Genomic DNA, 23,575 nt, shown 5'->3' on the forward strand with positions numbered 1-23,575 from the left:
AGGTCCTACTCTTGATTTCAGCTCAGGTCAGGGTCTCAGAGTTGTGGAATTGAGCCCTGGGTCGAGCCCCGTGTCAGGCTCCGTGCTCAGCAGGGCAGTGGTGGGGGGGGCGGGGGGTCTCTGCTGGAGACTCTCTCTCTCCCTCTCCCTCTGCCTTTTCCCCTGCCCTTGTGCGTGCTTTCTCTTTCTCTCTCTTTCGCTAAAATGAATAAATAAGCAATTCAGATGAGGCTCGGCTTCCGACACGGTCATGTCTGATGTTCAGACAACAAGAGATCGTATTTTCAATAGCAGTCCCTAATGGCTAGCTTAGGGCCATGGCGCTGGATCTGAAAGCTGCATTCCTCCTCTCTCTCTAAGTGCACCTTGAAGTGAATTCCTGAAAGCAATGACCTGGACGAGAAAGAAAAGACCTTCCTTTGGAATCCCAAAGCCAGGCTTTGTATACCCCTGGAGAACCAGGCATTTTTACAAGGGACCATTCAGATGAAGAAATGAGAGCACACTGTGGGGGTGGAGAGCACATAAGAGCTCTCTGGGGGTCAGTGGGAGTAATCTGCAAGTAGAGGAAGAGGAGAGAAGGAGGTTAAATGGAAGGGCAAGTATCTTGGGTCTGTCCCTTCCAATGTTTGGAATTCTACGGAAGATAAGAAATCCGCCCTCTTTCCCTGGCATGTTTGAAGGTCTGAAGGCAGATAAGACATTTATCCTCCGCCTAACCTGTAGCTGAGATAGCCTGAGTCTCCTGGGCCCCAGGTGGTGTGGAGCGGATCCAGTCATTCCTGTGTGGTCCCCAGCGATGGGCACAGAGAGTGGCTGAGAGTCTGCCCAGGGTCTCTGGCAAAGCCCAGGCTGAGGATCAAGTGGGAGAGGCAGCCAGAACTCAGGGGACAGATACCACCACCAAAGGCCACGATGGTGGTTGGGGAAGGAGAAATGGCCGAGTTCTGGGGACAAGCATTCAGCTCATGTCAAGAGAGTGGCCTCTCAGTCACCAGCTGCGGACAACTGAGCACAGAGGCTGATTGATGAGCTGGACCTAGGGGACAGGTGTCAGGGGAAACTAGGGAGAGCCCCAGGACAGCCCAGGGGCCAGAAGTACCCCCCATTCCGTCATATAAACTCCCCCTAGTCAGACGCCCTCCAGAGAGAAGGAAGGAGAGAATGAGAGAAACCCAGGAAGGCTGCCGCAACCAACACCCTCGATGCGCAACGTGTTTTCCTGCTCTTAGCAGGTCATCCTCCGGGGTCTCCCTTGGTCATGGCTGCTCCCCTGGAAGGTGACCCCAGCCTTCAGGACGGGCTGTGGGTTACTCCCAGGAGAACCACTTCCGCCCTGCCTGGCCCCTGACTCTGACCTCTTCTTCCTCTCGCGGAGGGCCTGCTGAACCTCTCGATTGAACACGGTCTTCTCCTCCTCTGTCATGGCGTCATATTCATCCTCATCAATATTTTGGAGACGCTCCTTCTCTTTCTCAAGTGCCTCCCTGCGTTTGCGCTCTGTGGAGGGAACAAAGACAGGAAGGGGAGGGGAGGGAAGTCCCCAGCCTTGGCTGCGGGGTGCCCCGGTGGCTTTACTCCCTGCCTACACCGACTACAGAGCGGTCTGTGCCAGGGGAAGGGGGCTGGCGCCGGGGCGGCGTGCCTGATCTCTGGTGGGCCTTGCTTCACTCACACGGCTCCAAACCTGGTACCCATCTGGAATAGCAGTTCCAGAGATGCCCCAGTCCCCAGAAGGGTGACTGGGACCTGGGACCTGGCATGGCAGGGAGGATTTTGCAGGTGTGGTTATGCTAAGGACCCTGAACTGGGGAGACAGTCCTAGATTGTCTGGGTGGGCCCAGTATAACCACAAAGGTCCTTGTAAGAGGGAGACAGGAGGGTCAGAGTCAGAGAACGAGATGATGGAAGCAGAGGTCAGAAGGCTGTGAAGTAGGGACCGTGAGCTGAGGAAGGCTGGTGGCCTCTGGAAGCTCGGAAAGGCAAGGGAAAGGATTCTCTCCCTGGAGCCTTCAAAGAAACGGAGTCCTGCCGATAACCCGCTTTTAGGACTCCTGACTTCCAGAACTGCAAGACAGTAAGCCTGTGTTGTTGGAAGTCACCAGGTTTGTGGTAAGTTGCCACTGCAGCGATAGGGAAGGAACAGGCCACCTGCTGACTTTATCCATGACGAACATATGCCACCAGAGTCCTCAGGGTGACAGAGCCATTTGCAGACAAAGGGGCACCATCTCCCACACCCTTCAGACTCCAGGTCCAAAAGCGAGGCTTGCTCCCAGCACGAAGGCTCTCGGCCTCTTTTTCACGCGTCACCAGCACAACTTCCCACCTTCTCTTCTTCTGGGTTTGAGCTCTGGGCTCAGAGAGATGTGTCTGGAGATCTTTCTCTGACACTCACCAAGGGACAGAAACAGATAAGAATAATGATTTCTCTTTCCCGGGCTGTGGTGGGGATCAAATAAGTAATCCTGTAAAGCGTTTAGGCTAGTGCCTGGCAGATTCATAAACGTTCAGTAAAAATTAGATTTTAATACAATACTATTGTTACTGGATGCTGTCTCAGGACTTCTTCAAAGGCAGAGGAATCTTCAAAGGGAGAGGAGCCCATAATGCAACTGCGAAAAACTTCAACCCGCAGGTAATTGAGAAAATGAAAGAGATATTTTCTTTTAAGTTGGAAATGAGCTTTCTGAAAAACCAGGAAGCTGGAGGTTGGAACACTGCTAGGGATGCCTGGTCATTCTTCCTAATTTTTCTCTGGTTGAGAATGTAAGGAAGAAGTCTTTGAACTCTGTTTAAGAGCTAAGAGACCTCATGTTTGTAATTATTTCCCTTAATGGGAAAGCATTACGATTTGTGTAGATTTTCCCAGAAGACAGAGGTAAGGCCAAGTAAGGAAGGGCTGTGATGTGACCAGTGCTGAGGCCAGAGCAGAACTCTGCCTCCCAGGGACCGCGTGGCTTCCTCCCCTGGGGACCAAAATTGGTTACGACTGCTTCTGACTACAGCAGGAACTCAAGCTGACCTTACTTTGTATGTGTGTATATCTATTTTTCAGTCACTGAAAAAATTTTCAAGCCACTGTTGTAGCGACAGAAAATGCAAAGGTTTCAGAATTACACAGACCTTACTAATTTGCTGTGTGATTAAAAAAAAAAAAAAAGAATTATTTATTTATTTGAGAGAGGGAGAGAGAGCAAGCATGAGTGGGGAGAGAGAGCAGAGGGAGAGGAAGAGAGAGAATCTTAAGTAGACTCCCACTGAGCGCGGAGCCCGACGCGGGGCTCACTCCCATGGCCCTGAGATCATGACCTGAGCCAAAACCAAGAGTCATTTTCCTCATCTGTAAAGGGGGGGACAATGATCTTCAGAGAGCCACTGAGAGGATCAAATAACCCCAGGTGCCATGCCCAGGCGTTTCAGATGTACAGAGTGTTTGCTGCGACGGCTGGACAGAGCCTGCTAAGATGCAGAAACGGGCTCGTGAGGTTTCTCAGCACCTCCAGCTTGGCAAGAAGTGCACAGCTGTCGTAAGCAAAAGCAAGCAGCTAATGAGTCACCTGAGTCAGGTTGGGACCGTACGGTGACGGGGTCCCCTTGGGCTGGCTGTGATTATAGAGGAGATAAAGGGACACACTGCAATATCGGGGGAAAGGGGAATGTGACTATTACGAGAGGAGCCGGCTGGGTTCATCCCTCAGCCTGTCGTCTCTCAACAGGTCACCTGGGTCTGCCAGGTGCCTTACGCACAGAGGGGAGACACGGCGAATGGAATAGTCCTGGTGGGTCAGCCTGGTGGGGAAGCATTTCACACGGCCCCTGGCTCTGCCAGAGGGACAGCCGAGGAGGGCATGGGGCTTTACCTTCTTGCTCCTTTTTGGCTTTCTCCTGGGCCTTCATGGCTGTGTAGTCCTGGGCCATGTTGATAACGTAGATGTGGTCCCGGCAGCCGATGGCCTTCAGAAGGCAGAGGAGAGCCACGGCCATGTTCCGAGCGAAGAGGGTCTCGAGGCTGTCAAACACCACTGCCCGGAAGCAGTCACTCAGCTGAAAGCGCAGAGAGTAGAGATGGTTAGCAGGGCCGCAGTTACCCAGCTCCCTACAGAGAAGGGCTGCTCGTTCCTCTGCGGGCGCTTTCCCTGGGGCTGCAACCAGGTCGGCAGGCCTACCGTGCCCCCGAGGAAAACACCGAGGAGCCACCCTTCCACCTGCTACGTTGTTAGAACATACAAGAGAAACACCCAAAGAGTTTACCAGTCACGAAGGATCTTCATTATCTGTATTTGCAGAGTGAAAGGTTGATTCTGTCGCTATGGAAATGGGGGAAGCAAGCGGAATGTGAAAGTGAGGGTCTGGGAAGGTGCAGGGGGTGCAGGATGGAAGGTGGAAAGGCAAGATATTCCCACGCACCGAAAAACAGACAGCAAGGGCCGCAGGAGCAGGTGTGCCCTTGGTAGCTTTCCCAGGGTTAGTAACGCTGGAGGCCGGGAAGGAGCTCCATCCCATGAATCACGGAAGAGCGCCCTCTGCTGCACTGATGTGTTACACACGAGCACCCCTGGGCAGAGGCTGATCACAGCTGGGTTTTTTGGTTTTTTTAAAAAAATGATTTCATTTGGGGTGCCTCGGTGGCTCAGTGTGTTAAAGCCTCTGCTTTCGGCTCAGGTCATGATCCCAGGGTCCTAGGATCGAGCCCCACATTGGGCTCTGTGCTCCGCGGAGAGCCTGCTTCCTCTTGCCTACTTGTAATCTCTGTCAAATAAATAAAATCTTAAAAAAAAAAAAAGATTTCATTTATTTGAGAGAGAGTAAGAGCAAGTGAGTGAGTATGTATGGGAGGGGCAGAGGCAGAGGGAGAAGCAGGGCCCCCGCTAAGCAAGGAGCCCAATGCAGGGCTCCATCCCAGGATCCTGCGATTATGACCTAAGCCAAAGGCAGACACTTCACCTACTGAGCCACCCGGGTGTCCCATCACTACTGGTTTTTGATGAGGCAAGAATCTTGTGTCAGAATATAAATCAACTACATCACTAAAGACACCATTTATTGCAACTGCTGTTTTTTTGTTTTGTTTTGTTTTGTTTGTAGCAAGACTGTCAATGAAAGAAGCAGGCAAAATTTCATGTTTCATCCAGGATGGGTGTTTTAAGTAGGTCAGTTCTGTGGGGCCACTTTGGCTGCCCCACGAGATTTAACCCGGGCCTGTGGCACACCTGCACATATACTGGCCCGCCTGGCTCACATTCACTGAAGGGGACAGCACCTTGGCCGCAGTCGCCATTAAACCTGAACACGAGTCATTTCCTCTATTAACACTCCTCTTGGGAAGCTCAGGCCCCGTTTCATTCTACTTAAATGTGCAAGTACTATTGTGGCCCAGTTTGAAAAAACCTAGGCAAACGGACAACTCCAGGACCTGGTGAACAATTTAGCTCTCTGGAAACCATAAGCAGCAAACAGGCTTAAGTGGTACCCTCCCCATTCCTGCTGATCTTGTTTTCTTTTAACTGTACAACACATTCTGAAAAAAAAAAAAAATGGAAACAATTAATGCGTTTCTTGACTTTAAAAGCAATCTGCCATTGTGAAGTAATTCAGAAATGTAAGGAGAGAACTAAAAATCCACTATTCTGTTAAACAAAGATAATCATTTACATGTGCTTTGGGAGTTTTTACTAGATCTGTATGATACACATTTAGAAATACTTTTATAGAAATGTACTTGTGCTTTATGTATTATTTCATAATCTGCTTTTCTCACTTAATAACATATTGAAGATGATTTTTTATAGAAATTAATGAAGTTCTAACTTTCCGTGACTCCATGAGATGATTTTTACTACGCTACCAGAGGGCTGTATCATGACTGATTTTTTAAAAAAACATGTAACCTGATCACTAGAACTTTAAGGCGTGTGGCTTCAGGCTGCACCAGGGCCCGGGGCTGACCAGGGATGTCAAAAGGACAAGCAAATGGCTGTTGGGGACGAAGAAACCCAACCTTCCTGTACAGAAGGTACAGAAGAAACCCAACCTTCCTAGATTCTGAGCAGTCGTGGGTGCGCTATGGATCAGAACCTTAGCTCCCAGCACAGGGATGGTGTGGGAGCCCCGTAGCTCTGTGCAGGGGCGGGGCTGGGGGCACGGACCCACCTGGATGCGCTCAGCCAGGATCTGGATGAGCAGGTCCTCGGGGAGCACACAGCTCACAAGCCCCGTCTCACCTCCGATACTGGGGCTGACGCTGAGCCGGCGCTGCGCGGGCCCCGTTGGGAGGGGGCTGGAGGAAACCTGTGGAGCGGGAGAAGGATCAGGAGTTAGAATCCAGCTTGGTGTCCCAGCAGCTCTCACACGTACAAGCCATGTGACCTCATGGAAATGATGAAATCTCTCTGGGCCCCATTTCCTCATCCGTAATATGGGGATTGCATCGTAGAATGGAAAATTCCTGTCTCTCTTAAAGAACTGCTGCGAGCTTCAGGCAGGACACCATGGAAGCTGCTTTGTGTATGTACTGAACACCCTGAATTTGTTCATTCAAGAAATAGTAATTGAGCAACCACTGTGCACGACGGACCCCTCTAGCACTAGGGACACAACAAAGAAGGCTGGCAATGTTGCTGTCCATGTGGACACGGACTAGCGGGGCAGACAGAAAAGGACGACGTGAATATACAAATCAACAACAGTCTCAAGGAGTGGCAAGTGCCAGGGAGAACGGCATGAGGTAAAGGGACAGAGAGGCGTGACAGAGTTGGACAAGAACCCGAGTGTGCCTGCTGGGATCTGGGGAGCACACGGGAGCCTTGTGTAACTAGACTAAGTGAGCGATGGGGAAAAGGGCCGGGCTTCATTAAAGTTGAAGACATAGTCGGGTGTGAACATGCAGGGCTTGTAGACCCCAGGGAGGAATTCGGATTTTATTCCAAGTATTATGGGAAGTTGCTGACATGTTTCAGGCAGACGTGTGATCTGAGTTTTATTTTTGAAAGACCACTGTGCCTGCTGCTTGGGTGACAAGAGTGGAAACAGGAAGGCTAGTTAGTTAGTTAGTTAGTTAGATGTTTCCACGCTCCAAGCGGGAGATGATGGTGGCAGGGATGAGGATGGTCATGGTGGAGGTGGGGAGACGTGCTCGACGCTTTCCTCACATCCCATTCCCCGAGGACTTGGAAGGGAATGTGAAAGAAAGAGGGGCCCCAAGAATGACTCCTTGAGTGTTGGCTTGGTCAAGTTGGAAAATGGTAAAGTCAATTATTAAGAAAGGAAAAACTGAGGGAAGAGCTTTTTTTTTGACTTGTTCTATTTTGGGAATGGGCCAGAATCACTTCTCAAACATGTAAATTTTGAGGGGTCTCTAAGTCATTCAGTGTGAGTTTGGATGTATGCACCTGAGCTGGGGAAGAAATTAGGATTGGAAATAGAAATTTGAGAGTCATATGCATACTGAAAATATTTAAGTACTTAAGCCATGAGTTGGATAAGATCACCTATGGAGAAAAGGTAGTTAACAAATGGAGATGACTCAGTTCTAGTCTAGCCCAAAATCCTAAGGATCTGGAGGAGGTGGAGAAGCTGGAGGAGGTGGAGAAGCTGGAGGAGGTGGAGAACCTGGAGGAGAGGAGGGAGTCCTTAATGGGCAGAAGGAAAGTAGAAGAGTGTGGTGTTCTGATGGCCAGGAAGTGCTTCCAGGAGGAGTTATCAGCTGCTGTGAGGTCACAGGGGATGAGGAGAGAACACTGGCCGTGGGATCTGGTAAGATGAATGGCAGTGACCTTGAGAGAAGTGGTCCTTGAGAGGAGCGGTGGTAAGGACAAGGGCCTCCCTGGAATCGGTCAAAGAAAGAATGTGGTGAGGCTGAAGAGGAAGGCCTGTGACGAGTCTTTGGAGGAAGAGCTGTGAAGAGGAGTTGACTGGAGGAGGTAATAGCGGGAGGGTGGTCTGGGGCGTCAGGGCAGTATTTTTAAAGATAGGAGGCATATAACATGCATCGATGCTGATGGGGAGGAGTCACTAGGTAGGGCACAACGCAAGCAGGAGAGAGGGCATGACTGCCGGAATTCAGAGGTCTGTCTCTGGCTGTGTTCAGCCACCCTGCCTCAGGAGGTGGAGAACTGGGTTTACCAGGGCTGAACTTTTGCTTGGAGAGTATGCAGAAGAGGAAGGGGCGAGGGAGAGCCTACAGGGACAGTCACGGATCCCAAACGGGGCAAGAAAACAACCGAAGAGGGGGCAGGCAGTGAAGATATGGACTGAAGGTTTGCATGGGACCAATTACTTCCTGGAGTAAGTCATCTGGAAAGTTAGAAGATGGTGGTCAGGAAGTAAGAAGTGTAAGGCAGAGGTCCTGGAGTTTATGGGTAATGATGAACCCGTTCTAGAACATGACCATGGCAGTGAGTACCTGAGGAGGTCGTGGAACGGAGAAGTGTGAATGTCAGATTAAATGTCATTCAAAAGACCAGGATTTCCAACAGGTGCTCTCCTATAACATGGTGATTTATAAATAAATGACCTTATATTACAGGGCATATCTTCATTATATGATCTAGTACACATTTCTTCCCACTTGCAACATGACTAAACTCCAGTCATTGGAGAGTTCATGCTTTAGGAGAGCTTTGGAAAACCAAACAGCCAATTCTGGGTGAGGCACTCCAATAAGGCGACTGTTGTCCAAACCCTGAGTCCTGTCACACTGTGGCAGCCGCATGGGGGATGGGGTGATCTTGAATAGGTTCTAAGTTCCCTATTTATTGAAAGGGTAGGGTCGCCTGAGTGGCTCAGTGGGTTAAGCTTCTGCCTTCTGCTCAGGTCATGATCTCAGGGTCCTGGGATCAAGCCCCACGTTGGGCTCTCTGCTCAGCGGGGAGTCTGCTTCCTCCTCTCTCTCTGCCTGCCTCTCTGCCTGCTTGTGATCTGTCAAATAAATAAATAAAATCTTTAAAAAAAGGGGGGGTTGGGGTCACAATTGGGATTTTCTGGTGCCTTTAATACACTCTCACAGACTCCCGTGCAGCCTCCCCAGCCCCTGCAGTTGAAACGAATGGTTTCATCCTCAGCGTTCCTGTAGGATTAGGCTGAGCCGTAGGAAACTGCTGTTGTTGGCCATGTCATGTGGTTCACCCCAATTCTTTTTCACAAACATCTTTTGTCACCAATCTCATTCTACTGCAGATACGGGTATGTGTGGTCATCTCCCTCATCGGACGCTTGGTGCAGCGCGAGCACAGGGATTTTGCTTCTTTTATCTCCGCTTTGCGAGCACTCAAGCCAGTGCCTCATGTGAAAGTTCTTGCTGAACCCCTGCCAGAGGAGCATGTCTACCAGCGCCTGCACCATGAGCCTGGAGAGGGCACCCGCAGCCACGACGCCGTGCTGCCAAGGCTGCAGGCTGCTGAGGAGGAAGGGCAGGGGGAAGGACCCCAACCCTCCGCCGGGGGAGCCCTGATCTGTACCTGCGGCGTCTCAGGCGCGTGCTGGTGATGCTGCTTCTGAGACCCGGAGCCGTGGCTCTCCGTCTTGCTTTTGGCGATCACCATGCTTCCGCGCAGCGGCTTCGTAGGTTTAACTTCGGGGGTGACCAGCGTGGAATCTGAGGTCAGCTTGCCCAGCGTCTCACTGCTCAGACGTAGTTGTCCCACAGCGGTTTGGCCCGAAGCAGCCTCCTGGGCTACAGAGAGAGAGAGAGTAGATTTATATTAAAAATCACCCGAGGAGAGCAAGGAAATGATGGTGAGGATGGCACCACACCCAGTATGATGGGTGTGACTCTCTTGAGGACCACAAAGCCTTCTCCGCCTGCAGCCGTCTGGAAAGGGCTGGGAAAAGAGGCTGCAGGCCCTGAGGCTAGAATGCGGGTTTCTCCAGCGCCCATTGTCCCTGCTGGATCCTGTGTTAGTCGCCCCACATTCTCTTCCAGCCCCGAGGGCAAGTACTTCTGAAACAGCTGGTGCGCTAGGACCCCAGCACTAAGGTGGGGTGACGCGACTGTGTGCCCAGGCAGCTGCCGCGGTTCTCCAGTGCACGGGGCAGACTCGGTAAGGCTCGTTACTCCTCCGTGACCATATTTCAGCAAATAGGTCCTCAGAACACCGTTGGGAGCTGTCACCGGGCTTACCCCGCTCTGTCTTCATGTGTCCCCTCTGTCTCTCCCCCAGCAGGTGATTATAGGTACAAGGACTGCATACTGCCCCTGGAGGTGGCGGGGGGGTGGGGTGGGGGCAGAGGGGCAAAGAGCCTGCAGCCACCAGTAGAGCAGCTGCACCAGAGATCTGCAGGCCAGTCCCGCGCTCATGCAGCCCCGTCACCGCCCCTCCGGTTCTGCCTCCATAACTGTGCTGGCCTCCCGCCACCTGCGCCCACTCACCTGCTCCCGAGTACCGCCCCACCCCCACCCCGCCATGGCTGTGCAGTCTCTTCTGGGCTGTTCTGTGGCTCTCAGCTTTCCTGGTCCTTGCCCTCATTCTGCCCTATCTTAAAAAGCCAGTCTTTCATTTCTTTCCAGACATCATCATGACAACCCCCTCTCTTTCCCTCACAGCTCGACTTCGAAAACAGTCGTGTGGGCCACATCTGTCAACGGACACATAATATGTATGTAATTTAAACTCTTCTAGTAGCTGCATTAAAAAAGTACACATGGCTTTTCATGGTGTGTTTTCTTTAACCCTCTATATCCAAAATGTGATTGTTTCAACATGTGAACAACACATAAAATGGTTACTCTGCTATAGTATAGAAGAGCCTTGAACTCATACCACCTCTTCCAAAAACCACCCTGGCAGCACACTTCAGTCTGGACGGGTCACATGTCAAGTGGCCAGTGGCTGCGGTGTGGGACAGGCAGGATCGTCCACAGCGAGCAGCGGGTAGAGGTCTGGGTTTAATCCCTCCCTTGAAAGGGCTTTCTCCAAAGCGCCCGGTGACCTCTGAACTGTGAGCCACAGTGGCCCTCTCTCAGGGCTCATGCAATCTCTGACTACATTCCCTCGCTGATTCGATACATTTTGGGAAGTCTTTACTCTGTGTCTGCTCTGTGCCAGGCACCATGCTAGGGGCTGGGGGTACCGCAGCGACGAGAACTCTCACGCATCTCTGCGTCCAGCCGACATTCTGGCGGGGTCAGCAGACCGTAGAATAAGGAAGTCGTGGAAGTGGTATATGAACCAGTGATAGGGCCTAAGAGACAAATGAGTCAGCAATGGTCCCCCAGACCATGGGGGCTCTGAAGCCAGCCTCCCTGACTTCCCTGCGCCCTGCTCTCCTGACTGCCCAGCCCTCTGAGCCTCCTCACTCTGCCTTCTTGGACTTCCTGGCTTCTCCTTCACCCACTCCTCCTAAAATGTAAGTGTTCCCCAATGTCTCTTTCCATCCCTCTCCTCTTTCTGGAGCTTTCTTTTCTTTTCCTTTTTTTTTTTTTTTAAATTTGACAGACAGATCACAAGGAGGCAGAGAGGCAGGCAGAGAGAGAGAAGGAAGCAGGCTCCCTGCTGAGCAGAGAGCCCGATGTGGGGCTTGATCCCAGGACCCCGGGATCATGACTTGAGCTGAAGGCAGAGGCTTTAACCCACTGAGTCACCCAGGTGCTCCTTTCTGGAACTTTCTGAGTTGGTTTCCTCTCTTCCAGCAGTTGAACCTCTCATTTTGTTGAGGAAGACTCCCCCAGTTATGTCTTTAGCTTGATATTACCCTCTCAGATTGGAAACTAGAATCCCCAGTGTGTCATGGGACACCAACACAGCTCCAAAGACCTCTGTGAAGTGTAGTTTAGTTGAGAGAAAAGGAAGCAAAAATCTAAGAGAACCAGAATTGTGATTCAGCTTGGAGTTCCCACTGAAGGTAGACTAGGCCACCCCCAAAATACGATGAGCAGAGTTCTGGATATGTCATCTCAGAATATGCTGTTATCTTTTGAGCTGTGGGCACTTGAGCTGTGGGCAAACACAGGAAGAAGACTTCTCTTAACTTCCCTTATCTGACTAAAGAGAGGCGTCCAAAGGGAACTCCATTGTCCCAAAGCCACACGCTGGCAGTTACATCCACCAGGGATGTACCAAACCATCTACCCTCGTCGGTTCTTCTGTGGGTCTACTCATCTTCCCTAAAACTCATTTGCTCTCCCCCACAAGGACTACCTCCCTCCTCTTCTTTCCCCGTGAAGACAGTATTTAATTCAAAATTGTAAGCCAGCTCATTTCTTCCTGAGCATCTCCCGCGTACACATAAGATAAACATGTTAATAAACTTGCTTTTTTCTTTCTTTTTTTTTTTTAAAGATTTTATTTATTTATTTGACAGACAGAGATCACAAGTAGGCAGAGAGGCAGGCAGAGAGAGAGGAGAAAGCAGGCTCCCTGCTGAGCAGAGAGCCCAATGCGGGGCTTGATCCCAGGACCCTGGGATCATGACCTGAGCCGAAGGCAGAGGCTTTAACCCACTGAGCCACCCAGGCGCCACCAAACTTGCTTTTTTCTTATGAATTTTTTATTATAGAGCCGAGTACTCAGAAGGACAGAGAGAAAATTATTTTTCCTCCCTTACATTACTAAAAAGCTATTTCTGTTATCTTCCCGGCAAACACTCCTCTATTTCTCTAAGCATCCCGTGCAGAGGTACTAAGAGGAGAGGACACGCCTGAAAGCCCCAGCCACTTTTATCAACAGGTTAGTAGACACGGTACACTATTACAGATGCTGGTTTGTGGGCATCTGGGTGGCTCAGTTGGTTAAGTGTCCAACTTTCCGTTTCAGCTCAGGTCATGATCTTGGGGTCGTGGGATCGAGCCCTGCATTAGACTCCATGCTGGGTGTGGAACCTGCCTGTGATTCTCTCTCCCTCCCCCTCTGCCCTTCCCCCTGCTCTCTTTCTCTCTAAAAAAAAAAAAAAAAAAAAAAAAAAAAAAGAAAGAAAGAAAATGGGGTGCCTGGGTGGCTTAGTGTTTTAAAGCCTCTGCCTTCAGCTCAAGTCATGATCCCGGGGTCCTGGGATCAAACCCCGCATCAGGCTCTCTGCTCAGCAGGGAGCCTGCTTCCCTTCCTCTCTCTGCCTGCCTCTCTGCCTACTTGTGATCTCTGTCAAATAAATAAATAAAATCTTAAAAAAGAAAGAAAGAAAGAACTGACGTTATGCTGTTATGAATATTTATATAAAAGTGGTTCCGCTTGGAGCAGTCACTCTACTTCAGTATATTTTCACATTGTCCTGCCTTCTAGGTTCTTAGACAACCCGATGGAACTGGGATTCCCAACCTCTGGTATGTAGGCCACACCGGGCCTTATTACAGTGAGGTCCAAAACTCAATTGATTTTCCTTGCCAGTAAGCTTTCTTCTCCTCCCATGTTTCCTAGTTTGGTAAACAACATCGCTCTTCTCCTGGTTTCCTGACGTGACTGCCTGGAATGTCGAGAGCCCTCCTTGGGGTGGCTGGCCCACGCCTGTTCATCCTCAGCATGTCCACTGCTCCCTTTATAAGACGTTACAAGGGCTGCTGCTTTTCCACAGTGACTCTCTGGCCGCTTCTCCCCGAGGGTGAAAACCACCTGACCCCTCTGTTCCTTCAAAATAAAACCCAAATTCATAATCCAGGCATCAAGGTCAACTATGATGGGCCTCCACCCACTTCCCCACCTCTGACTGACTGTCAGCTTCTTGCTTTCTTGGGCTGGAATGTCCTTGTCTTCATCTTTGCCTGTCAACATTCACCTGCTCCTTCAAAGCTCATTTCCACTAAAACTTCCCGAGATCACGCTTGTTGGAACCCAGCCGTCCCAAAGTTGCCCTCCTGTCATGTTCTTTCCCTCTACTCTGAACAAACCCCTGTCTGCTTGCCTTCCATGGGCCACCCTCAAAGGTGGAAGCTGCATCCTATGCATTGTCCTGTTCCCTGTAGTGCCAAGTGTGTACCTGTCCCGGGCAGCATGGAGAGCTGCAGACGCTTGGTGGAGAGAATCCCTCCCTTGGGCTCTAAGCTGGCAGCATGCTTTAAGTCAGCCTTCAGCCAGGCGTGGGGGGAGAAGTTCAGTGTGGGACACAAGGACGATGGGAATTAGCAGCAGGGGTGCTGGGCACTTGAGCCCAGCAAGTCAGGGGAAATGGCTCTTACCAGACTCTTCTTCCTTCATGGACTGCTCTATGGCAGCCCTAATGCAGAGCTCCCGGGCCCGGATCCCCGGGATGTTGCTACCGTCGGAGATGGCTTCCAGCACGACGGAGTCAATGTTCAAGCAGGCTGCATTGTAGTATTTGGCCATGTTGACTGCAGTGGCTGATTTTCCTGTAAAAAAGTGTCAGGAGATTGAATTTCCTGGCTCTCAGCAGCTCAGTGTTCTAGACAGAAGAAGCTTCTAGAATGGAGACCGCTATAAAGTGAGCTCTCCAAGTGCTTTGCCTTTAAGTCTCGAATATGGCCAGATGTGGCAGCTGAAAACAGAGGCAAGACCAGAACCACATGGATTCTGGTTCTCATTCTACCACCAGTGAGCCGTACACAGCGTGATGGCAACACGCAGCCTCTCTGAATTTTCTCCTCAGTTAAAAGGTGATTCATTCATGATCTTTAAAAATTTTGTAGCTCTAAGGGTTCCTGGTGGCTCAGTTGGTTAAACATCTGCCTTCAGCTCAGGTCATGATCTCCTGGTACTGGGATCATAGTCCCCTATCGGGATCCCTGCTCAGTGGGGAGTCTGCTTCTCCCTCTGCCCCTCCTCCCACTCTTGAGTACCCTCTATTTCTGTCTCTCTCTCAAATAAATAAATAAAATATTAAAAGAATTTTTTTTTTTGTAGTTCTACTGTCTTTGATTCTAATGGGAAGATTTTTTGGTTTAAAGAGTAACTTGTGTGGATCTTTTCTCATTTCAAAATGTCTTCTCATTAAAAAGAAAGCAGAGGGGCGCCTGGGTGGCTCAGTGGGTTAAGCCGCTGCCTTCGGCTCAGGTCATGATCTCGGGGTCCTGGGATCGAGTCCCGCATCGGGCTCTCTGCTCGGAAGGGAGCCTGCTTCCTCCTCTCTCTCTGTCTGCCTCTCTGCCTACTTGTGATCTCTGTCAAATAAATAAATAAAATCTTAAAAAAAAAAAAAGAAAAAGAAAGCAGAAAACACAAATAAACAGGAGAAAAGAAAAAAAAAATCCACAATTTGCTCAGCCAGAGATATGACATTTAGCCTATGGCTACTAAGTATGCATGTACAACTCATGTATTTATATTTCTTATGAAAAAGAAACCTGCTCTGTGGTAGACTGAATAAAGACCCCTCCAAAAGATATCCACATCCAAATGCCCACAGCCTGTGGAAATGTTAACCTTAGGTGGTAAAGCTGCTTTGCAGTTGCAATTAAGGATGCTGATACGGGAAATTATCCTCCCCTGTCTGGGTGGGCCCAGGGTAACCCCAAGGGTCCTTCCAGGAGACAAGCAGGAAGGCCGGTCAGAACAGGGGATATGATGGTGAAGCAAAGGAAGAGACCCTGGAAGACACTACAATGCTGGTCCCCCCCCACCAAGATTTATTTATTTATTTGAGAGAGAGAGAGATAGAACGAACATGAGCAGGGAAGGTGGAGGGAAAGGGAGAGAATCTCAAACAGACTCTCTGCTGAGCGCTGAGCCCAGTGTGAGGATGATCTCATGACCCTGAGATCAGGACCTGAGCTGAAATCGAGAGTCAGATGCTTAACTGACTGGGCCACCCAGGCGCCCCTATGATGCTGGTTTTCAAGATGGAGGAAGGGGCCCTGAGCCAAGGAATGCAGGTGACATTTCTAGAAGCTACAAAAGACAAGGACATGGATTCTCTCCTATGTGCCTCCAGTGGGAATGCAGCCTTCCTGACACATTTTAGATTTCTGATCTTCAGAAAGGACATCAATTTATATTATTTCAACCTACTAAGTGTGTGGCTGCTTATCACAGCGGCAATAGGAAATTAAGACAGATTGCAAATCCTAAGGATGACATTTTTTTCTCACTTAAAATGATGTATTATGAATATCTTTCTATTCATTCAACATACTTCTACGGCACTTGGAAAAAACTGTGGTGATGAACACACAAAATTTACCATCGTGACCATGGGTACGTGTACGGGTAAGTTACATGTGGTGTAACTTACACCATTCACACTGTGGTGTGACCGTCACCACCATCGAACTCCAGCACTTTTTCCTCTTCCCACATGGAAACCCTGTAGCCACCACACAATAAGCCCTCTTCCCTCCCTCTCTCCAGTCCCTGGAAACCACCACTCTCCTTCCTGTTTCTACGGGTCTGACTCCTTTAAGTACTTTATATAAGTGGAATCATGCAGCAATTGTCTTTGGGTGATGGTTTCACTCGGTATAATGTCTAAGTGTTCATCCATGTTGCAGCAGGTGTCAGGATTTCCCTCCTTTTTGAGGCTGAGTAATAGCCTATTGGACCACATTTCATGTTCCCATTCACCTGTCAATGGACAGTGGCGCTGTTTCTAGCTTTTGGCCATTGTGAATAACGCTGCTATGAACAAGGGTGCATGCGGCACTACTTTTAGTGGCAAATTAATTTACTCTACGGATGTACTGAGGCTTAAGTAACCAGTCTTCTGCACTGAATGCTTCAGTTGCTCCCAGTTTTTCATTACGGCAAGCCACGCTGCAGTGCGCAGCCACACTGTTCATCTTCGTCCGCGTCATTAAATATTTTCCCAAGATAAATTTATAGAAGGAATGTGGCCAGTTCAAAAGATTTGTACATATTTCCCCCTCTCTTTTTAAATGATTTCAGGTCTTGGGTTTTTCTTTTATAGTTTAATGTTTTTAAATTATTGAAAGAATATAAGCTCAAACAAGTCAGAGACGTATTAATTAAAAATAAGGGGTCCCTGCTCTTTCTCTAACCCTGTATCTCTGACGTTGGCAATTGAGTAGTTTGGGGATAGTCCTGTGGTATATAAATTTCAAATGGAAGAGTCTTTTATTGTCTCAGAAATTACATATGCGACCTTCACCATAAACCCCACAGGGGCAACCCTTCAGGGCCGTGCGTACCGGACAAGGGTGTCCCATGGATGATAATGGCGATGCCTTTCCTGTTCTTGGATATGCGGCTTTCTGAGGAAATATCAATGCCCAGGTGGCGAGCGATCGCCTTGCTTACTGGGTTGTTCTCCACTTCTCCAACTTCTTCTGTGGAGTGGCTGTCAATGCTCTGTAACTTGTCAGCTGCAAAGTAAAAATACACGTGTGTAAGTAAGTGCATGTGGACACGCCTGGGATTCACACGGTCAGTAGAAAGGGGAACAACTTTTCCTTTCTTCGACGCTTTTGTTTTACAAATCACCTGCTGCAAGTATTCTCACTCCCTCACATGGCAGTGACTTTTTTGGCTAATAGTTTGTCCACAACCGCTAGAATTGAAATATACTCTCTGACTGTTAACTCTGTTTTGGGGGAATGTGCCCTGCTGAAAAAAAATGATACTAGACACGAGCTGAATTTGCAGCATGACAGGAAATGGCTGAATAAATATGATGGCATATTCATATGCAGAATTAACACCCAGCAGGGCTAGAAGGCTTGCGGGTGCATTGCCGGGAGAAAAGTAAAGAGGAACTGGACAGTCTTCTCAACTCTGCATAGGGAGAACTGTTACCAAAACATTAAAATGCTTGTTTACTTTGAAACATGATTTTTTCCAGGCTCTCGTCATCTTCCTCTTCATCTGGGTAGGTCTTGGACTCGGCCGTGGGAAGGTGCCGCTCTTCGAGGTTGGATGTGACCGAGATCCCTTGGCTCAGTGAGGTCCTCTTTGTACTGGCCGAGGTTCCCAGATCTGACGACAGCCCGTCTTCCTCTTCTGCCCGAGAGCCAAGGATGCAAACACACATGCAGAAGAGTTGGGAGGGGGACAGGGGCAATGGGGACACAAAATGAGAGAGAGATAAAGTGGAGAATCACTGACCCGGTCACCATCACCCTGGACTAGCCAACCCCAAGAAATGAGAACAGCAATCGGTTGGCTATTAAGAACTTTCCCTGCCCAGAGTGTTTCTACATTTTAACATAAAAAAAAAAAAACCACAAAAATTATACAGTTGTTTCAGGGAATTTGCAAAATTCAGAAGAGTAGGAATTAGAAAATTCACTGGCAAAAGAGACGGAAAGACAAAGAAATGGTGATTGCAACTGCAATTCATGATGCCAGAACAGGAGAGCTCCAAGTTCTCAGACTGTTCCTTTTTCCTTTTTTCAAAGCTGAACTTGGGATTATAGTGTATATCCCAATTGTAGCCTGTTTTCCCCTTTAACGTGTCATGAACATTTGTCCATGGCCTCGCTAAGAACATCTACCATTTTGCCTGCCCAGCGCCCTCCCCACTGGCACTATCTCACAATTCCAATGGGGGTATTGGGCTGTGATTGCACAAAATGGTCCCCTCTCCCCCCGGGGTGGGGCCAAGACACTGCTCCTGGGAGGCGTGGGGCATTGACATCTAAGGCAGAGAGGTCGGAGCTCTCCTGGGACCGGCCTTGCTGGCCATGGCGTGGGAAGCAGGGAGGACAGTGTGCGCATGAGAGCAGAGGGAGCAGAGGCTGAGAGAAGCCCTGGGGAAAAGCAGAGCATGCACCTGCCCGGTCCCCTCTGGCCCCCTAGGTCCCTGTTTTCCGCCACCTTTCAGTGGGCCAAATGAAAAAATGAACCTGTCACTGTACTGTTGTAAGGATGGGGACCAGAGTGACAGGGCCCTTCTCTGAGGTCCTGACGCCTTTGTACCTGGCAGCGCCTGCAGCTCTCTACCCCCGTGCCCCCGCCGCCCGCCTCCATGACAGTGGGTTTGAGTGTCAATATCTGTCCTCCCTCCTCCTTCCTGACCCTGGGGCTCTCAAACACAGGGTCTTGTTTTAGTGATCTGTTTACCACACTTCAGCTCCATTCTTGGAACATACATCATGGCAGCTTGTTATAGGCTTAATTGGTTCCCCTAAAATTCGTGCATTGAAATCCTAATTCTCCAATACCTCAGAATGTCACTGTATTTAAAGTGGCAAATAACGTTAAAATGAGGTCATATGGGGGTCCTATTCCATCCATACTCCAGTATGACTGGTGGTCTTTAAAAGGAGATTTGAACAGACACCCAGAGGGAAGACCATGTCAACACCAGGGGAAGATGGCTATCTACAAGCCGAGGAAGGAGGTTCAGAAGAAAACAACCCTGCTGACACCTTGGTCTTAGACACTGAGCCTCCTGTAGTGTGAGAAAACAAACTTCTGTTGGTTAAGCCCCCGGTGTGTGGTCTCCATGATGGCACTTCTAGCATCTGAGTACCAATAGTGCTCAATGACATGACCAGGAGAATGCAGGGAGAGGTCTTCTCTCATCTTTGTCCTAAAAGGACAAACTAGTATTCTCTGATCAGCTTCCTTGAGAGGCAAGGTAAGCTCAAGGGTGGGACAAAATGGACTTTATTCAGCTCATTCATTTGCTCTCACAGCACATATTTATTGGGCACTAAGATGGGGAACGTGTGATCACTGCCTTTATGGGGATTTCTCATTTGGGGGGGCAGACGGGCACGAAGAAAACAATTACACACACGATGACTGTTACACAGAGAAAGAAAGCGAGTAACAGCAGGGAGCGCACATTTCCGGGATGAGCATGGAAAGCAGGAAGGAGAAGCATGCATCATGCTACAGGTCATCCAGGAGCCTTGAAGGTCAAGTGCACACAAGGGAGCACCATGGGTGTATGATGGGGTAACTCAGGGACACTGGGCCAGGAAAGGTCACATTATAAGAGCACAGTCAAGCTTTATGATTGGGATTTGGCCTTGAGGACCATGGAGAGCCAACCTCTTCCTTGTGTGAACCCCCACTACCTACCTCTTTTAGGACACCAAGCTATACCCTGTGGGATGTGTTACTGCATCACTTGGGCTCACACAGAAGCTATGGAACACTGTGGTTACCACCACGGACTCTGGAGCCAGAGAGATCTGGGCTCGAATCCTGATTCTACCCCTTCAAACTGTGGACTTGGCCTGTCAGTGCTTTAGTTTCTCATCTCTATGTGTAAAGCCCTCAGCACGGGGCTGGGTATCTAGCACATGTTCTTCTATACCTATATCTGTTATTATTTAAATTAAATTTAATATATCCTGTATTATTGGTTTCAGAGGGAGAATTCAGTGTTCATCAGTTGCATAGAACATCCAGTGCTCATTACTTCAAGTGCCTTCCTTAATGCCTGCACCCAATGTTTTGAGGTCTTAACTCCTCGCTAGACTCTACAGAGAGAACGTACCCCCATCTCCACTTCCATGCAGCAGGGATGACAGGCCCATTCTGGGAGGGTTAGAAACAAAATCTGTGAGGCGCCTAGCACAGGCCTGGCTGGCCTTGTAGGACGCACGCCTCTGGGGCGCCAGGACAGGTGCTGAAGCCGGGTTCTTGGCACTGAGCTCTCACCGTTTTCCTGGACCAGACTCTCCAGATACTTGGCCTTCATCTGCTCTTCTTTCGACCGCTTCATCTCCTTAAAGTACTCGTACAGCTCTGGGGGCAGCTTGTCCCCCGGAAGGCGGGGGGGCAGCAGCAGGGTGCTGTAGGAATCGTAGCCTTTCAGCGTTCGTAAGATCTGCAAGAGAAGGAGGGCCACGGCTGTTGGCTGGCTGGAAGCTTCCTCCTGACAGCCCTCACAGGCTCTGCGGACCCACCTTGTAAGACCTTGGCTCCTGCCTGAGGCAGGGGTGTGTAGCATGGGCCTTCCGGGAGGTCTAAAAAGAAAGGCTTGGCCGGGAATCTGGGGATATAAGATCTTGAATTTTGCCCCATTTAAGCCTGGGCATTTCACATGTGGGAGAGGATTTTCCTCTTGTTTTATAAATAACATATACTGTTTTTTTCCCATTGACAAAAGTACAGAGCTCCATTATCCACTCCGAGGGACATGTTCTTGAAAAATCCTGTGGGGAGCAATGTTAGACGAGGAAGGCGGTTGTCTCATAAACAGATGATCCAGGGAAAAACTGGTAAAATGGTATTAAGTATGTGTATGCATGAATGTGTCAGGGGGGAGTGTGGGGTTAGGGAGGGAATGCGTTTTGGGGTTGTTACATGAAATATGGGATGTGCAGTTTAATCTGAATTACAGATAAACAATGAATAATTTTTTTTAGTATAAAAATGTCCATGTAAAATATGTCCTATGTTTTTTATCTGAAATTCAAATTTAACTGTGTAACTTGTTTTTCTTTCTGCTAAATCTGGTAACCTTAGTGTGTATGTATATTTATAAGACACAGAACAATAGAGTTCTAGAAAGCATTCGCTTCCTATATGGCCTAATTTACGCGAAAACTCTGTTTTGTTGAGTAACCTTTCCTTCTCTAGGATCACTGTTTTTAGTTGTGTGAAAACCACTGTTAAGAAGCTCATTCTACAATTTATGTGGAAGAATAAAGAGCTAAGAATAGTTGAAACGCCTGAAATTAACATAATCATGTATGTTAATTATACTTGAATATAAAACTGATAAGAAAGAAAGGAAGAAAGAAAGAAAGAAAGAAAGAAAGAAAGAAAGAAAGAAAGAAAGAGTTAGGGCACATGGGTGGCTCAGGGGGTTAAGCATTTGCCTTCGGCTCAGGTCATGATCTCAGGGTCCTGGGATCGAGCCCAGTGTTGGGCTCCTTGTGGAGCAGGGAGTCTGCTTCTCCCTCTCCCTCTCAGCGCCCCCCTCGGCTCATGCTTTCTCTTTCTTTCAAATAAATAAAATCTTAAAATAAAAAGAGTGTTAAAACATTAATGAAGAAGAATAAAGAGAGAGGACTGCCCTACTAGATACAAGGACTTTTGAAGGTAGGGTAACAGTCAGTGTGGAAATGATATTGGGGTAGACCAGAGATCATATAGAAAAGAAGGCTTAGAATAGATCCATTCACATATGGCACTTTGATACAGGACAGAGCTGGCATGGCAGGTCAGTGGGGAAAGGAAAGAACATTCCAAAGACTAGGTGATGCAGACACACAAAGTCCTGGTCAGCTTGCTTCAGATGGGGCAATTCTGAAGGGCTGGCCCAGCTCTGGAGCTCCCTGTGGGGTCCGCCGAGGTCTCTGCTATAATCCCATCACAGCTCACCTCTCTGACCAGGTTTGCTCGCCTTATTGTTTCCTGGTATTGCTCCCGAGAGTGCTCCTTATGAAGCCTGCCGCATGTCTCAGGGCCTTTGCTTCACCTTTCCCTTGAACCTGGCACACAGCAGAGGATGTGGGGCCAACAGAAGCCACTGAGCACTTCATGAATACCTAATGAAAAGACTCCTGTCTACAGGGACAAATTCCCATTCTGAGAGAAACTTCTAGATGCAGAATCTAAATCAGGCAGAGCATAAACACTAGATGTAAAGAAGACAGAAGACAAACAGGTTGAGTTGGGGGATGGTCCCGAGGAAGCAGAACCATCTTAGCCAAGCCATTCCTAATTTCTGACCCACAGACAACATGAGATAACAAACGCTTCTTGTTTTAAGTTGCTAAGCTTGGGAGCAATCTGTTTTGCAGCCGTAGATAACGAATTAATATACAACAAAAAACCAAGCATCAGATTTCATGAGCAGCATAGGAGAAAACGATGAAGCAATGCATTTAAGATATTCAAGTACAAACCAAGCAAAAGGTATTATATCCAACCAAAACTATCTTCAAGCATAAAGGCTGCAGGTGAATAGTTATACCAGGCATATAACAGCAAATAGCGCTCCCGTGAGCCCCTCCTGAGGAATCCAATGCAGACCACACAGAAGTGACTGGAGAAGTTTCATCACAAGGACTGGGGCTGAACACTGAACACACATAAATACAGAACTAAGACTAAGTGATAGCAAGTAGGTTCTGACATCCTAATGTTGTAAGCTCTGACATGACAGATACGATACAAGAAGCAAAACATGGAGTGAGTGCACGTGACATGATTACCCAGTAAGCATTAATTGAGAAGAATATCATTTTAAGTTAGAGGGTGGTGAGGAGAGAGAAAAAGAAATTAGTAGCTAATTTCATAACTGCTCACAGTAGGGAACTATGAAGCAGTCTCTAACAGGTAGAGTACTAAGGGTATTAGATAAAGGGATAGTTTATACATCCCAGCCTCAAGGTAGCGGAACGGGGCGGAGATGGTAAGAACAGACCCAGCTAGATCAGTGGAACAGAACAGAGATCCAAGTAGACCCAAGTGACCTGTCCAGTGACTTCTGGCAAAGGGGCAAATGCATTGCAATGAGCAAAGATAGTTTTTCCAACAAACAATGCCAGACCTGGACATTCGGATGCAAGAAGCACAAATCTAGATGGGTGGGACATCTTTTGCAAAGCTTAAAATGGATCAAAGGCCTAAATGAAACACATACGGCCATAAAACTCCTAGAATGTGCCTTCAAGAGAAAATCCAGATGACCCTGGGTGTGGTGACAACTTTTTAGAAACACACCAGAGGCAGAGTCCACAAAAATAATAATTGATGAGCTGGACTTTATTAAAATTAAAAACCTCTGCTCTGCAAAAGACAATGTCAAGGGAATGAAAAGACAAGTTATA

The 23,575-nt window shown here is 48.6% G+C and overlaps 1 protein-coding gene across 6 annotated transcripts in view; it reads right to left on the reverse strand.

Moving 5' to 3' along the window:
- The window catches only part of HYDIN (HYDIN axonemal central pair apparatus protein), a 381,505-nt gene that overhangs the window by 83,175 nt on the left and 274,755 nt on the right, over positions 1-23,575 (reverse strand). For all 6 annotated transcript variants that reach the window (XM_082712191.1, XM_082712193.1, XM_082712188.1 and 3 more), the window contains 8 exons: positions 20,451-20,619; positions 17,655-17,834; positions 17,027-17,200; positions 14,105-14,275; positions 9,459-9,673; positions 6,154-6,291; positions 3,864-4,047; positions 1,359-1,500 (listed from right to left, as the gene is read on the reverse strand). In XM_082712191.1, the coding sequence (XP_082568317.1) occupies positions 1,359-1,500; positions 3,864-4,047; positions 6,154-6,291; positions 9,459-9,673; positions 14,105-14,275; positions 17,027-17,200; positions 17,655-17,834; positions 20,451-20,619 (1,373 nt within the window). The remainder of the gene's footprint in view (positions 1-1,358; positions 1,501-3,863; positions 4,048-6,153; positions 6,292-9,458; positions 9,674-14,104; positions 14,276-17,026; positions 17,201-17,654; positions 17,835-20,450; positions 20,620-23,575) is intronic.

This window comes from Mustela nivalis, assembly GCF_964662115.1.
Source record: "Mustela nivalis genome assembly, chromosome: 18".
Classification (NCBI taxonomy): Eukaryota; Metazoa; Chordata; class Mammalia; order Carnivora; family Mustelidae; genus Mustela; species Mustela nivalis.